The sequence below is a fragment of the Leptonychotes weddellii genome, chromosome 12 (assembly GCF_054177405.1).
Source record: "Leptonychotes weddellii isolate Sample4059 chromosome 12, ASM5417740v2, whole genome shotgun sequence".
NCBI classification, from domain to species: domain Eukaryota; kingdom Metazoa; phylum Chordata; class Mammalia; order Carnivora; family Phocidae; genus Leptonychotes; species Leptonychotes weddellii.
In genome coordinates, this window is record NC_138380.1 from 11,183,680 (window position 1) to 11,197,895 (window position 14,216).

Below are 14,216 nucleotides of genomic sequence, written 5' to 3' on the forward strand. Positions count from 1 at the left end.
AAATAAAATAAAATAAAAGACACATTCTTTTGCATCCCTCAAAGTGAAGAAACACAGCCACTAATTTGCTTTTGAATGGGCCTCACATTCAAGCCCACGGGCTGTTCCATTTAACTTGGATAGTCTTGCCACAGGGATTTAGGGACAGTCCTCACTTTTTCCAGGGCTGCACTTAGCGAAGACCTCCGTGGTATCTCCCTGCTTCAAGGGACTATAGTTCAATATGTGGATGGTATTTTCATCTGTAGGCCCACAAAAGAAATGTCTGATAGCCGTTCTATAACTTCACTTAATTTCTTGGCAGACAGAGGATATCGTGTCTTCCCTAAAAAGGCACAAATATCGAAACAAAAAGTATAATATAATATTTGGGAATACGAGCTAACAACAAGTCACCCTACCCTGTCTACTGACAGAAGGAAAAAAAAAAAGGCAGTATTAGATCTTGGACCCCTAGCTACAAAAAAAACAACTCTGTACTTTCCTAGGTATGGCAGGTTTTTGCCCACTGTGGATTCCTGGATTTAGGTTCTTAGCCAAACCATTGTATGATTCAATTAAAGGCCCTGGTAAAGAAGCTTTACTCTGGATGGAAGGCCCAACAGACAGCCTTTCAAACATTAAAAGTTAAGCTTTCGGTCAGCCCCAGCTTTGGCTTTACCAAATTTAGAAAAACCTTTCACTTTATATGTAACAGAAAAACAGGGACAAGCTTTGGGAGTTCTTACCCAGAAATTAGGAAATGAAACAAAATGGTTGGGCTATTTTTCAAAGTCACTTGATAATGTGGGTGGCTGGCTTGTCTTCAAGCAGTGGCTGCAACAGCCCTCCTGGGAGAAGCAGCTTCCAGACTTACTCTGGGACAATTCTTGGTGGTGATGACTCCACATCAGGTCCAAAGTGTCCTAGAGACCAAAGGCCACCAATGGATGACAGGATACCGACTTACTAAATACCAGGCTATGCTTTTAGACATACCTGAAATAATACTGAAAGCCTATCAAACTTTATGCCTGGACCTGATCATCCTATGTCTATGCTAGAACATGACTGCTCAGAGATTATCGATCTTGTTTTTTCTAGCAGACCAGATTTAAAAGATGCCCCTATTGAAAATGCAGATGACAATTGGTTTGCTGATGGCAGCAGCTTCATGGATAAGGGAGAAAGAAAAGCCAGATATGCTATAGTAGGCTTAGCTAAGACCATTGAGGCAAAAGCCCTTCCAATAAATACTTCTGCTCAAAAGACTGAATGAATAGCACTTACCCATGCTCTTCAATGGCAAAAGGCCTAAAAATTAATATTTATACTGACTCCAAATATGCTTGCCTGGAGCTACATGCCCATGGGGAAATTTGGAAGGAAATGGATTATGATTATTATCAAGCCATAACTCCCCAAATATGAGCCTGAAATAATCACTCTTCTTGAGGCTGTACACCTATCTAAGGAGGTAGCTTTAATTCACCCCAGAGGATGTCAAAAGGATAGGATCTTGGAATCTAAAGGAAATAATCTAAAGGACCATGCAGCCAAGCAGGCAACACAAAATAAACAAATATTAAGTCTCATACCAGTCTTAACTCCAATCAAGTCCATAACTCCAGTCTATTCAGACCAAGAAATTCACATGGCCCAGGAACAAGGAAATTCAAAAAAGGCACAGAACTGGCTTGTTAATAATGAGGGGAAAATCTTTATATCCAAAAATAACTCATGGAAGGTAATACAGGGTTTACACCAGGCTACTCATTTGGGCAAAAATGCTTTAAAACATTTAGTTAAAAATATATTTGATGGAGTGAATTTAATAGCTATAATAAAACAGATTGCCAATCCTGTATTGTTTGGGCACAAGTAAATCCAGAAGGTGCACTCTGTGCCCCCCTGTCCCCCCACCGTTTTTGAAACCAGTCCAAGGCCATGGAACATAGCCAGGAGGCAGCTTGATTTCACACAAATGCCTCCTCACAGAGGCTATAAGTTCCTACTAGTGTTTGTTGATACTTTGGATAGATCGAGGCCCTTCCATGTAAAACTGAAAGAGCCACAGAAGTAACCAAAGTTTTGTGGAGAGACATTATACCTAGATTTTGCCTTCCACAATCCCTAAAGTGACAGTGGTCCTTCTTTTAATCATACTTTAAAATGACAACTTAGTCTAGAGACCCAGAAAAACTGGGTTACTCTCTTACCAATAGGACTTCTTAGAATGAGAACTGCTCCAAAACAACCTCTAGGACTAAGCCCTTTTGAGTTACTATATGGAAAACCATTTCTTACAGCGGACCTGTTATTAGATGAAGATTATAATACCTTATTAAATTGTTCACTCAAGGCTGGCTTAATTCATGTTACTTAATGGGTATACTGATCACATGCTCCCAAAACCTGACTTAACTATAACTGAAAGTCAGTGCCATGTAAGCCCCAGAGACATAGTTTGTTCAAAAGATTGGAAGTCAAATACAGCAGGGGACTTCAACCCAAAATGGAAAAGTCCATATTGGGTTGTATTATGTACTCCCACTGCAGTAATATTAGAGGGACCCTCTTCCTGGACTCATGTACCTCCTTCCCCGGGAACCCATGAACAAACTAACATGCCTTCTTACTCCTGTGAACCTGTAGAAGATCTCAAACTCGTCCTCAAGCAAGGATTGAAGACGGTCCTTACCACCCACAGAGTTACTTCTTTGTCCAAATTGGACTCAGCTGCTTCCGCCTTCCATAACTCACCTATAGGTTCCCCAACTGGACAACGTTGACCCATAGGTAGGGACGTCTCTGTGCCCCTATTCAACAGGAAGAAGCTACAGAAGATAAGATCTTCTGCCTTCGACAGTCTTAAAGATTTAAGGGTGAGGGTTGTTCGGGGGAGGGGGTGGGGAAATGATGAGAGAAAAGGCAAGCTGAGGGCAAAACATGAACTGACATCCCACCAAACCCCCTCCCCTTAAGGTGCGATATATATATATATATAGATGTTTTATATATATATATATAAAACATTCCTCGGGCACTAGTAGCTGCCTAAGAACAAAGGCAGGAGAAAAACAAATGGTCAATTGATAAAGATCACAGTCATGTAGGACATGAAACTCCACTAGACTTTGTAACTGTCTTAATGATTTACAAGAAAAACACAATCTTAATAATAGACCTCCAGTAATCTATAGACTCAGTTTCCTGGAGCCCTAAAGTCACCATCGCCTCCATAGGCTAGAAAACCCTATATAATCAGTCACTCCTCACAATCACAATGTAGCTCTTTCTGCCCACGGGTCCTGTCCCTGTGCTAGAATAAAAACAACTTTTTGCACCATAAAAAGTCTCTAGAATTCTTTCTCGACCATTGGGCTCAACGATCCTGCATCAAAGTCACTTAGCAAATCCTAAACATCTCTCAGTTCATCACTGTGCACCGCTGACATGGTTCCGGCCTTTCTCCTTTGTCAACAGATCTGCTGTAAATACCGCTCTGCCCCCAGGTCTCTCCCACGCCTTGCAGCCTGCACATGAAGGCCAAATTTTCCAAAAGCCCTCTGATCAAAACCATTTAATGAAGGTTTCAGAGCTTTCAGAATAAAATCTCGATCTAGCTCCTGCCTACCTACTCTGACCTCGCTGCCTGCGCCCTCCCCGTCCCTAGCAACATGCAATTTCTAGGTGTGACATGATCTTTCCCCTCCTAGCCTGGTAGCTGCTTTTCCCTTGGCCTCAAGTTCTCATTCTCTTCTTTACCTGGATCGCTCTAGATCATCCTTGAAGGCCACTCTCAGAGTTGACTTTCTTTGGAAAGGCATCCCTGACCTTGAGACGTAATTCCCAATTCTTTCTCATCATGCTGCAGCACTCCCCCGGCACGGCTAATCTGGACTTCACTGTCTCAGTTGTTTATCTTAATTCATTTTATGGGCACTTTTTGACACAGTGAAGGATTTGCCAGCAGAAGGTCTGATATCAAGGTGCTCCGTCTTAAATGAATGAATGAAATAGACATACCGTGTCATGCTTCCTTGCCTGCCTACTCTTGCTCAGAGCCGCATACCTTCAGCCCGCTCTCCCGCTAATTTACATACGTCAAAACCATTCTCAAAGCACCTATCACATAGTGTCTGTAGGTACATCTCCTCTCTGTCTCTCTGCTGATTGTAAGCGCTTCGAGGGCAGAGACCGAGCCTTGTGCTCCTTGCCCACACTGGGTTCTCAAAAAATAAATGGACGATCGATTGGTTGGTGTTGGGACCATTGGAAAACCCACAGGTGGACACATGAGCACAGTAACAACAAACTTGTCTATGATACAGACAAGAAGCTTAGTCCTTCCTGCTGGATGTGATGTGCATACTCAGCAGGAACTAAAGGGGCCTGCCGACAGTGACTGTGTCTGCCACCAGAAGCACAGACGTTGTTAGGACGGCCTTATGTACCTCAAGCTGAGCCAGCAGAAAGCGGAGCTCATACCAGTCCTGAGGCTCACACACCATGGCACTGGGCTGTCAGAGCCCTTCCCTGGCTTTCATAATGTGTAGGTGTAACAGGAGAATAATCACAGCAAGAATAAAGGACTAAGTGAACTACTTGGGACTTGGCCTATTCGTCATCCCCAGCTTATAAGAAGTCTCAGCAAGTCAACACTTTGCTCACATATAAGAACCTGCCCCTCACTAGACTGAAGAATGGGGGACTTCCTTCGGGGAGGAGCAATAGCAGAGATACGTGAATATGTTCAAACGGGGGATGTGAACATTCTTACAGGAGGAAATATTAGTAAATAATTACATAAACCTAGAGCCAGTTGGAGTAATGGAAAGAATAGCAGTCGACGAAGACCAAAAGATCAGGTTTCTAGTCTTGCCTCTGCCATCGGCTGAGCCAAAAGCCAGTTTATCTCTTGGAACCCGGATTTTCTCACATGCAGAATGCATCATAGGGCTCTAGATCTCAATATTCCTTCCACTTCCAATATTCTTTAGCTAGGAATATTTTTTCCCCACCAAGATTTATTTGTGGCCCACACCAAATAGTTGCTGACATCAATGGTTTTGAGAAGACAGCTAGCAAGGTATTTAGTTCTGTTTTCTGGCAATTTAAACTCTTTTTCATTTTCACCAGTAAATACATAACTGAGGAGATCCATAGCCCATGAGACAAGTCGGTCAGATACACATACACAACCACGTCCTGCTTCTCCGTCCGCTGAGCTGAAGGAACACAGATCTTGGCGGCCCAGGTCCCCTTGCCCCACAACTTACTTTGGGAGTGAAGGGGCTCTCACAATGCAGCAGCTTGCTCCTGCCTTCTGGCTGGGCTGGGGTCTCTGGACCTTTGCCAGAGCCTGACACTGGAGTCCTCAAAACCTGTTCTGGACTCATCTTGCCTTTTGCCTGAAGGGTGCCGACTTCATGGACGCTACTAAGGGGAGGCCTGGGGAGTGTGAACTTAGCCTCTGAGTCCTGACCTTCAGCCCTGTCTGGGGTTTGGCTCGGGGCCTCCCTGCTCTCCTCTGCCTCCTTCTGCCCTTCACTCTCACTCTCTTCTCCACAGTGGGAAAAGTTCAACTTCTGCTTTAGTTCTTTGTTAATACTGCAGTCCTCCATCGCAGCCAGAGAGCTTTACGGCGCAGGCAAGGCCTATCAGACAGGAACACTACAGAGCTGCAGAAGTAAGGAGGAGAAAAGACTGTGAGTTGGCAAACCCCCCCAGTCATAGCCTGCCTTTCCCTCTGCCCACTCACAGCTACACAGAGGCATGCCATTAATTTGCTCCCTTAAGTACCACATATCTGTAAGACTTCAGCTTAACCTTATTTCCAGTCTGATTAAAGAAAGCTCCAGTGACTCTGGGAGCAATTAAATCCAATTTATGTATAGAACTCTTCTGGATATCCCATATAGTCTCCCTCAACCCATGTGCTACAAGATACTGGTGAGATAGTTGGATCCCTCTAATTTAGCACAGCTTTAAAAATACCCACTAGCCAATTCGGGAACAAGCTCATTACTGGAAAGAAATCATTTTCACCCGTTTCTACCTACCGTTTGGAAACATCATGCTCTTCTGTCTCCTCCACCCACCCGGTGGCTAACCGCAGTTAATTAAACTCAGCATCACCGGGATAGCATAATCATCCTTAAAGAGCCACTGACTTATCTTGGCTGGAGTTCATCTCCCTAGCAGAGAGACGCCTTAGATTCCTGCCAGGCACACCTGCCCGAATTCAGGTATTTCACGCCCTCCACCCACCCCCAGGTATCAGCAGTTAAAACTTTTAGGGAATAGGACGAATTTCTAAACTGATAAAAGCCTAGAAAGATCAGCGACACCTAGAAGCGGGTATGTATCACTTGAAAACAGCAATTACTTTGTCCCGAAATGCCTTATTTTGTTAAAAAAAAAAAATTACTCTTTAACATACAGTATTTAGTATTTACAGTATTTAAATTATTAATACAGTAGTTACAGCATTTAAATCATTTAATTTCTTTCTTGGAGGGGCTGCTTGGGTAAAAAAACTCTGAAGAAAAAAAAGCTACCAGTATCACTTTATAGGAGAAACCGTGTGAAAGCCCATCCACGGAAAAGGAAAATGATACACAGGAGCCCTCCTGTACCTTCAGCGGGGACTCTAGAGGTACTGGACACATGGACTTAGTTACATGATAAACGTGGGTGGAAGAGAGACGTACTGAGGATATTTTTAAAAATATTCTATTATTTATTTGACAGAGAGAGACACAGTGAGAGAGGGAACACAAGCAGGGGGAGTGGGAGAGGGAGAAACGGGCTTCCCGCAGAGCAGGGAGCCTGATGCGGGGCTCGATCCCAGGACCCCGGGATCATGACCTGAGCCGAAGGCAGCCGCTTAACGACTGAGCCACCCAGGCGCCCCGGTACTGAGAGTATTTTGATCTTGGCTGAAACAAAGTTAATTTCTCTTACAGTCTTTGGTTACCCGTTGCCCATCACCTGTCTTCCATTTCCTCTCTCTTCATTAATCCCTCCATGCCTTTCTCCTCTCCCAATCTTTCCCATCTCTGACCTGAACTCATGAGGACGTTAATCCAAATGAAAACGAGCTGGGAGGATGTGAAAGCATTTTTTCAGCTAAAATCCTCCTCAGGCTCCAGCTTTATATAGGTGTGCACACCATCAGATCCTTCCTTTCCCTTCCCTAACCCATCCCACCCACACTGACCTTCCCAAATCATTCCACAGGAAATCCTGTTGCCCATAGCAGGCAGAAGCTCACTGCCCACCTCTGTCAGGGTCTCCCCATCCCACAGGGGCCAGAGACAAGAAAGTCATCACCAGGGAAAGGAGGACTCAGGTTACAAGTAAAGAAATTGCTATGAACTGAGATTCTGCAGTTGGAAGTGAGTTCCTTGTTCACAACTATCACAGCAGGCCATGTGATATTATTCCTTCGCTACAGCCTGGATGTTGACCAGTGTCCCCATCTCAGGCCATGAGGTGGAGAAGGTACTCCCAATTTGGAGACTCCTAATTTAGAATGAGGGGAATTGGGTGGTTGCTGATCTTGATGGCCCAAGGGGATCCCCAGAAGCATGCGTTTTGCCTCTGGCCCACAGCCTCACTATTTGGGGTGTCATGCCTCACTCTTGTTCTTTGTTCTCAGTTTTCTGCACATTATGAAGAATTCCCTCTTTGAATTTGAGAAACAAGACAGAGGATCATAGGCGAAGGGAGGGAAAAATGAAACAAGATGGAACCAGAGAGGGAGACAAACCGTAAGAGACTCTTAATCTCAGGAAACAAACCGAGGGTTACTGGAGTGGAGAGGGGTGGGAGGGATGGGGTGGCTGGGTGCTGGACATTGGGAGGGTATGTGCTATGGTGAGCACTGTGAATTGTGTGAGACTGATGAATCACAGACCTGTACCGCTGAGACAAATAATACATTATATGTTAATAAAAAAATAAATTAAAAAAAAATTTCCTCTGTTTCAGTGCGTGTTAGTACCCTAGGCATCCATCCCAGGCAAACAGCTTCACATCATGAGACGAGGGGTCAAAGCGGAACGCAGAAAATCTGTGGCAATAAGGGGAAAAGGGGGATTTTTTCCCTTAATACCTGACACGTGGTGGGTGTTCCCTAAGTCATTTTTGAATGGACTTGGGAAGGTAAAATTAATATATCTCAGTTTTGTTTCAAATACTCAGTGTTTGACTTTTTAAAAGTTTGAATATTTTTCTTATTGTTTCAGGGGTTGCTGCAGTGGAGAAAAGCAATGTTCCCAAGGAGTCAGATGTGGAAGGAGGAAGGCAGCTTTGCATCTCAGGTCTGAGATCCCTAAGCCCGGTGCTTGGGAGAAGCTCTCTCCCACTGCTGAGTGACGAGAAAGCTAGACTCAGAGCCCCACTCTGACCCAACCTTGGTGCTGAGGCCTCTGAAACACCAATGGGAAGAACAGAAGCAAGAAAGTCTATCCATTCAAATTGGTTTAGAAGAGGTAGAAACTCATACTCAGCTTTGGGGTAGACTGTTCCTTTGCAAAAGTGAAATTAAGGCCATGGAAAATGAATTATTTGTTTGAGAGTCTGTGGCTCCAAGGAAGGACATGCTGGCCTCATTATTCCCTCCGGAGGGAGAATTGTGAAAGGAAAAAAAAAAATGCATGAACAAGCCAAAGCGAAGCTCTAGCACAATATTTATGGAAGTCGAAATTAAGACTGAGTCATTCCAGACCCTGAAAAATACCGGTGTTGTATTATGGTATATTTGATGAGACTGCCCAACGGGGACCCACTGGGAGGTCTGGGTTCCCAAGCAAGAAAGGGACATTTTTCCTCTGAGGCCTTCTGGGAAGCTGGCAGGCTCCAGGACAGGAAGCAAAGACTTGAAGGGGGCTGGGGCTGCAAGCAACATTCTGGGCCTCAGACTGTTGGGCCTGGACTCTGAAGACTAGAGACAAACCTGAGGGAAGTCCAGGGTGGTGTAGGGGAACGTTGGCCTTGGTCACCAGAACGTGCCCTTGGGAGACCACAGTGCAGTGGTCAGCGTTCTCAGACTAGGGCCTGCGGGCCTCGCGGACTCGGGGAGGAATCCTCTCTAGCTCACTGAGGAAACCAGAGGACTAGACAGCATCTCTGAGGTCCCTGCCCATCCCAGTCCCATATTCTTCCTTCTCCTTAGCTCGCTCAGTGTCCCATCACAACCGGAAGTGTTGCTTCATCCCCGCAGAGGGAAGTTTGCAGTAACTTAGAGAAGAGCAGACTATGTTCATCAGCAACCGACATTGGTCAGCTCCCGGGGCAGATCCACCAGCAGCCGTGACCGGTGTGGGCCCACGGCAGCACAGCATCTCAGGTGCTCCTGACTCCTCTCCCAGCCCAGGGTGCTCAGCAAGCCCAAGAGCCTTGAAGGGGACCTTCTCTTGACCTCTTCTCCGCACTCCCAAGAGAGTGCACAGCAGCAGACACCTGTCACTGGCAGGGAATCCAGTGATAATTCTATAAATCATTAACAATACTTTATATTTGGCCTTCCACGTTTCTCGTTTCCAAGTGCTTACACAGCTGTATCTACTAAGTAGCATTGACAGCAGAACGGAATTCCAAGGAAAGATGGTGGGCTGAGTAAGATGAAGCCTGGAGGTCATTTTAAAGCCTCATTAATTCTTCTTGTTTTGCTTTTTCTTGTGGAAATGTTCAAACATACCAAAAGTAGAGAAAATACAGTATAATGAGTCTCCATGTATCAGTAATGTAGCTTCAAAAATTATGGGCAGCTGTAAAATCTTGTCTCATTTGTATCTGCAATTTTGTTGGAGGGGGTGGGTACTGGATTTTTTTTTAAGCAAATCACTGATATCATGTCGTTTCACTCATGAAGACTTTAGTGCCATTAGTAAAAATCCTCAGTCATCTATTCTCTTCAAATCTACTATAAATCTACCTGATGAATAAATCAGATTCTAACAAACTGCTTCTCTTGCCAAGATGTTCCATTTGCTAAGACTAGAGGATGTCTGTCAAAATAGCTTTTATAATAGAGACATCCTCCTTGTCCACTCACAAAGACATGGTACTCTTCTTAGAACAAGAACAGATTGCTAACGTGACATCCCAATAATTTAGAGACCATTGATGTACTGCCCATATTTTAAGGAGCAGGTAGTTTGAAACTACGGTCTAGACTCATTAGTCTGCTGGTCTGTTCTCAATTACCCACAGTTAGGAAAATTTATGTGGCACTTGGCCATTCCCAGATTCTCCAAAATTAGAGCAGATTGGGTTGCCTACGTGACCTGGTCCAAGGCCATCCCCGGCCACAGAGATGAGATCTCTGTGTCCCTCCGTCTCTCTCTCTCTCTCTCTCACACACACACACACTCATTGCTCTCATGGGAAGAGATTCGTAGGAATGGCAAAGAGCTGGATCTGTTGTGCCTAGATCTTGACTCACTATCTCTCTGCTCCCAGGGCTGGGGCTCAAGAAGTCACTAGTAACTTGGTCTAACATTGCCAGCCATTTCTTCATGCTTCTGATCCAGTTACAAGATCCCCATGCTGAAGTTTTACCTTCCTAAAACAAAGCAAACACTTAATGATTTGGGGGAAGTGTGATAAGGAAGAATTACAGCTCCTCCACAGAGGGTAACCACCAGAAACCCTAAAGATAGAAACTGTCAAAAGTGGCTATCCCTGAGGAGGGAGAAGGGTATGGGGGGGGGAGGGTTGGAGGAGAAGGAAATTGCTGCTCACTGTATGTCCTGCATGTAATTTGATTATTTTGCCATGGAGATCTACTTATTAAAAGAGTAAAAAGAGAAGACTACCTCTCCTAGAAATAAAAGCTTACAAAACTTGTAAGAATAGACACATCAATGATAAAGAATACATAAATTAGTAAATATCAGGAATTCAATATTGTAATTTAAAGGGGAATTATAAATCATAGGAATTGAAAGAATTATTCAATAGTGGTATAGCAATTATTGGTTACTAAATTCAATAAAAATTTTAGTCACTTCATTATCACATTAGCAATATAAACATTGATTAGATTAGGAGATCAAATGTGGAAAACCAATGTATAAATAACTAAAAGAATAAAAGTGAATGTTGATCCAATTTCTGGGTAGGGACCAACTTTCTAAATGTCAAGTCAACATAAGAAATCACAAAAAGAATGGGGCGCCTGGGTGGCTCAGTTGGTTAAGCGACTGCCTTCGGCTCGGGTCATGATCCCGGAGTCCCGGGATCGAGTCCCACATCGGGCTCCCTGCTCGGCAGGGGGTCTGCTTCTCCCTCTGCCCTCTTCCCTCTCGTGCTCTCTGTCTCTCATTCTCTCTCTCAAATAAATAAATAAAATCTTTAAAAAAAAAAAAAGAAATCACAAAAAGAATGGATAAGTTTGACGACTTAAGATTTCGAACTTTTAAATTTCATAAAGCAATTAAGCAGCATTGAAACCATACAATAAATTGGAACTAAGATTAACAAAAATTATGCCAGACAAAAGATTAATATTCTTATTGTATAAAGAACTCATGTAAATAGAAAACAAGAGCATGAAGACCCCAGCAGATAAGCAAGCAGAAGGCATCAGGAGCAGAAAGAACAACCACAGATCACCAACATAGACTTTGAAACCATGATTAGATTCAGGCGCAAAACATTAATTTAAAAACAAAGCGCCATGTTCATCTGACAAATTGGCAAAAAAATATTTTAAATGGCAATATCTAACCGGGGCAAGAGTGAAACGAAATTGATGTCCTTATACTACAGTGAATCAACAATTTGGCAAGATTATCAAAAACCTTAAAAACACGAATATATTTTAACCCAGCATTGCCCCCTCTGGCACTCTGCCGTAAATCAACAACCCGAATAGCCAATTACACCTGCCCTGTCACCCCTCCTTCCAGATTTCATTCCTTGCCTGATAGCTGCCTTCCCTGCTAGGCTCTAAGCCTGATGAGAATGGATGTCGGCCTTCTTCGTAGCTGCCCCAGTACTGTGTGCAGGGCTTGGCATATAATGGGTAGTGTTAGTTCAGAGTGAAATTTGGCCAACACTTTAGGCATAACAAAAAGAGGAAGGGCTTGATCGTCCAACAAGGAGAGAATGGTTAAGTAAATTTTCAAACATACGTACAATGGGAACCATTAAAATGATGCATATATGAAGTTCCTAATAGGATGGGAAAATGTTTGCAGTCAGAGGCTATGGAAAAAAAGAATACAAAACCGACATATGGTATGATGTCAACATAAACAGAAAACTTTTAATTATATCACTTATTTTAAGATGTAGCATTATTTTTACATGCCACTAAGAATTTTTGAATGCCCCAGATGAGGAGTCTAGCACGGTAGCCCCCATGCAGCTGTGGCAAATAAACGGCCGACACAGAGAAGGCTGGCCAGGGAAACATGCTCGTCTCTACGTTTTCATTGGCTGGAGAGAAGGAAAACATCTCGCCCAAGAATCTAAACTATAAGCCAGTGTTTACGCTACCTTGCATTTTGAATTCCCACTACCAGTGTGGCCCAAAGAACCTCAAGCAGAGAATTTAACTCAAAGTAGTCTCGGGTTGGTGGTGCCTCCAGATGGCTGACAAAAGCAAACACAAACCTCCTCTGTGAGAACTCGACCTCAGTGGGGCTGGCAGCAATTCGGAGTCACCATAGCGATGTTAGCGAGTGAAAAGCTGCACCCTAGAATTGGTGAAACAGGATAAGCAAAATCCTAAGTGGCCAACTCAGTGATGAGATTAGAGATCAAAATTACTTTAATGTATTTTATATGCAGTATATTTTTATATAATGTAGATATGTTTTTAAAGATTTTATTTATTTGAGAGAGAGCAAGCAAGCACAGGCAGGAGGGAGGAGGGCAGAGGGAGAGGGAGAAGCAGGCTCCCTGCTGAGCAGGGAGTGAGATGCGGGGCTCCATCCCAGGGCCCTGGGATCATGACCTGAGCCGAAGACAGATGTTTAACCGACTGAGCCATCCAGGCGCCCCTAGGTATGTTTTATATAATGCAGATATATTCACTATTTGGGAACATAGAATAATTTTAAAATTTAGATACATGGGCTTCTAGGGGAACTCATTCTAAAATATAACTCCATCCTAGGGTCTCCGAATGTGACTGCCCTGCATTTCCTCTTGCCCTTCACACTCCTTTCCCAGCAGAGCTATTCTAATAGCTAATTTTAGTTTCTTTCCTATCATTTTGTGAAATTCAGTAGATCCAGAGAATAAGAATCTGATGGTCAGGTATAAAGCCTCTTTCAGACTGTGAATGTGTGTTAAGAGGCCTATCATCACCATCATTAAAATTTTTGAGCACCTGTTATGTGCAAGATACTGTAGCCAGTGGTACAGAGGTGTGAGTCTCTACTTTTATTCACCTGCTTAGTTGACAAATGTCTGTTGTGCAAGGCTCTAGGAATCTGATGATAGACATGGTGGCTGGTGAGCTAAAACCCATAAACGAAGACTGCGAAAGGCTCTAGGTTTAAGGTTGGGACATTTGAGACTTTTTTTTTTAAAGATTTTATTTATTTGACACAGAGAGAAAGAGCACAAGCAGGGAGAGGAGTAGACAGAGAGAGAGGAAGAAGCAGGCTCCCCCCGCCACCCCAGCAGGGAGCAGGATGTGGGGCTCAATCCCAGGACCCTGGGATCATGACCTGAGCCGAAGGCAGACGCTTAACTGACTGAGCCACCCAGGCGCCCCGGGACATTTGAGTCTTCTGTTTACATAGCAAATTATATATATAGGACATATATGTAGGATGACTATATATAGAATAGAGACTATGAGTTTATTTCTTGGTACATACACAACTTGAAGGTATTCAACTAGGGGGTTCAGGATGGAGTTCATACAAAAGATCAGGAAAAAAGTCCCTCGGGGGAGAAAGACAAGTCAGAACTGAAACTGATGGCTTTGGAAATTGGCTAAGGATTTTTCTAGGAAACCCCATTTTTATTATTTAGAAATACTATTTTGAATGCCTCAACCCTTGAGTGTATCTGGTGGCTAAGTAATCAGAGGAGGTGGGAATAATAGGAATAGCCATTAATATAAGAAAGCATGAAGCCAGGAGAGAGACTTTTCAGACACCAGATTTATCCAAGGTTCAGGAAGGCCCAGCAGTCTGCTTGCTCTCAGAAGGACCCAGTGGATTTATGCACGGGGTGTCCCCTGGGCGGGGGGGGGGGGGGGG

The 14,216-nt window shown here is 43.8% G+C and overlaps 1 protein-coding gene and 1 long non-coding RNA gene across 3 annotated transcripts in view; one reads left to right on the forward strand and one right to left on the reverse strand.

Annotated features, from left to right (window-relative positions):
- Nucleotides 1–5,606, reverse strand: part of WEE2 (WEE2 oocyte meiosis inhibiting kinase) — a 30,032-nt gene extending 24,426 nt beyond the window's left edge. Inside the window, exon 1 of the mRNA XM_006744178.2 lies at nt 5,262–5,606. Within this exon, the coding sequence (XP_006744241.2) occupies nt 5,262–5,606 (345 nt within the window). The remainder of the gene's footprint in view (nt 1–5,261) is intronic.
- The window catches only part of LOC145716459 (uncharacterized), a 40,056-nt gene extending 30,213 nt beyond the window's left edge, over nt 1–9,843 (forward strand). Inside the window, exons 3-7 of one of the 2 annotated variants that reach the window (XR_014139098.1) lie at nt 2,635–2,778; nt 5,554–6,640; nt 7,293–7,382; nt 7,978–8,151; nt 8,235–9,843. This is a non-coding gene — a long non-coding RNA (uncharacterized LOC145716459). Of the gene's footprint in view, nt 1–2,634; nt 2,779–5,553; nt 7,383–7,977; nt 8,152–8,234 lie in introns of both variants that reach the window. The other variant, XR_014139097.1, reaches the window with a different exon arrangement.
- Nucleotides 9,844–14,216: the final 4,373 nt, after the last annotated feature.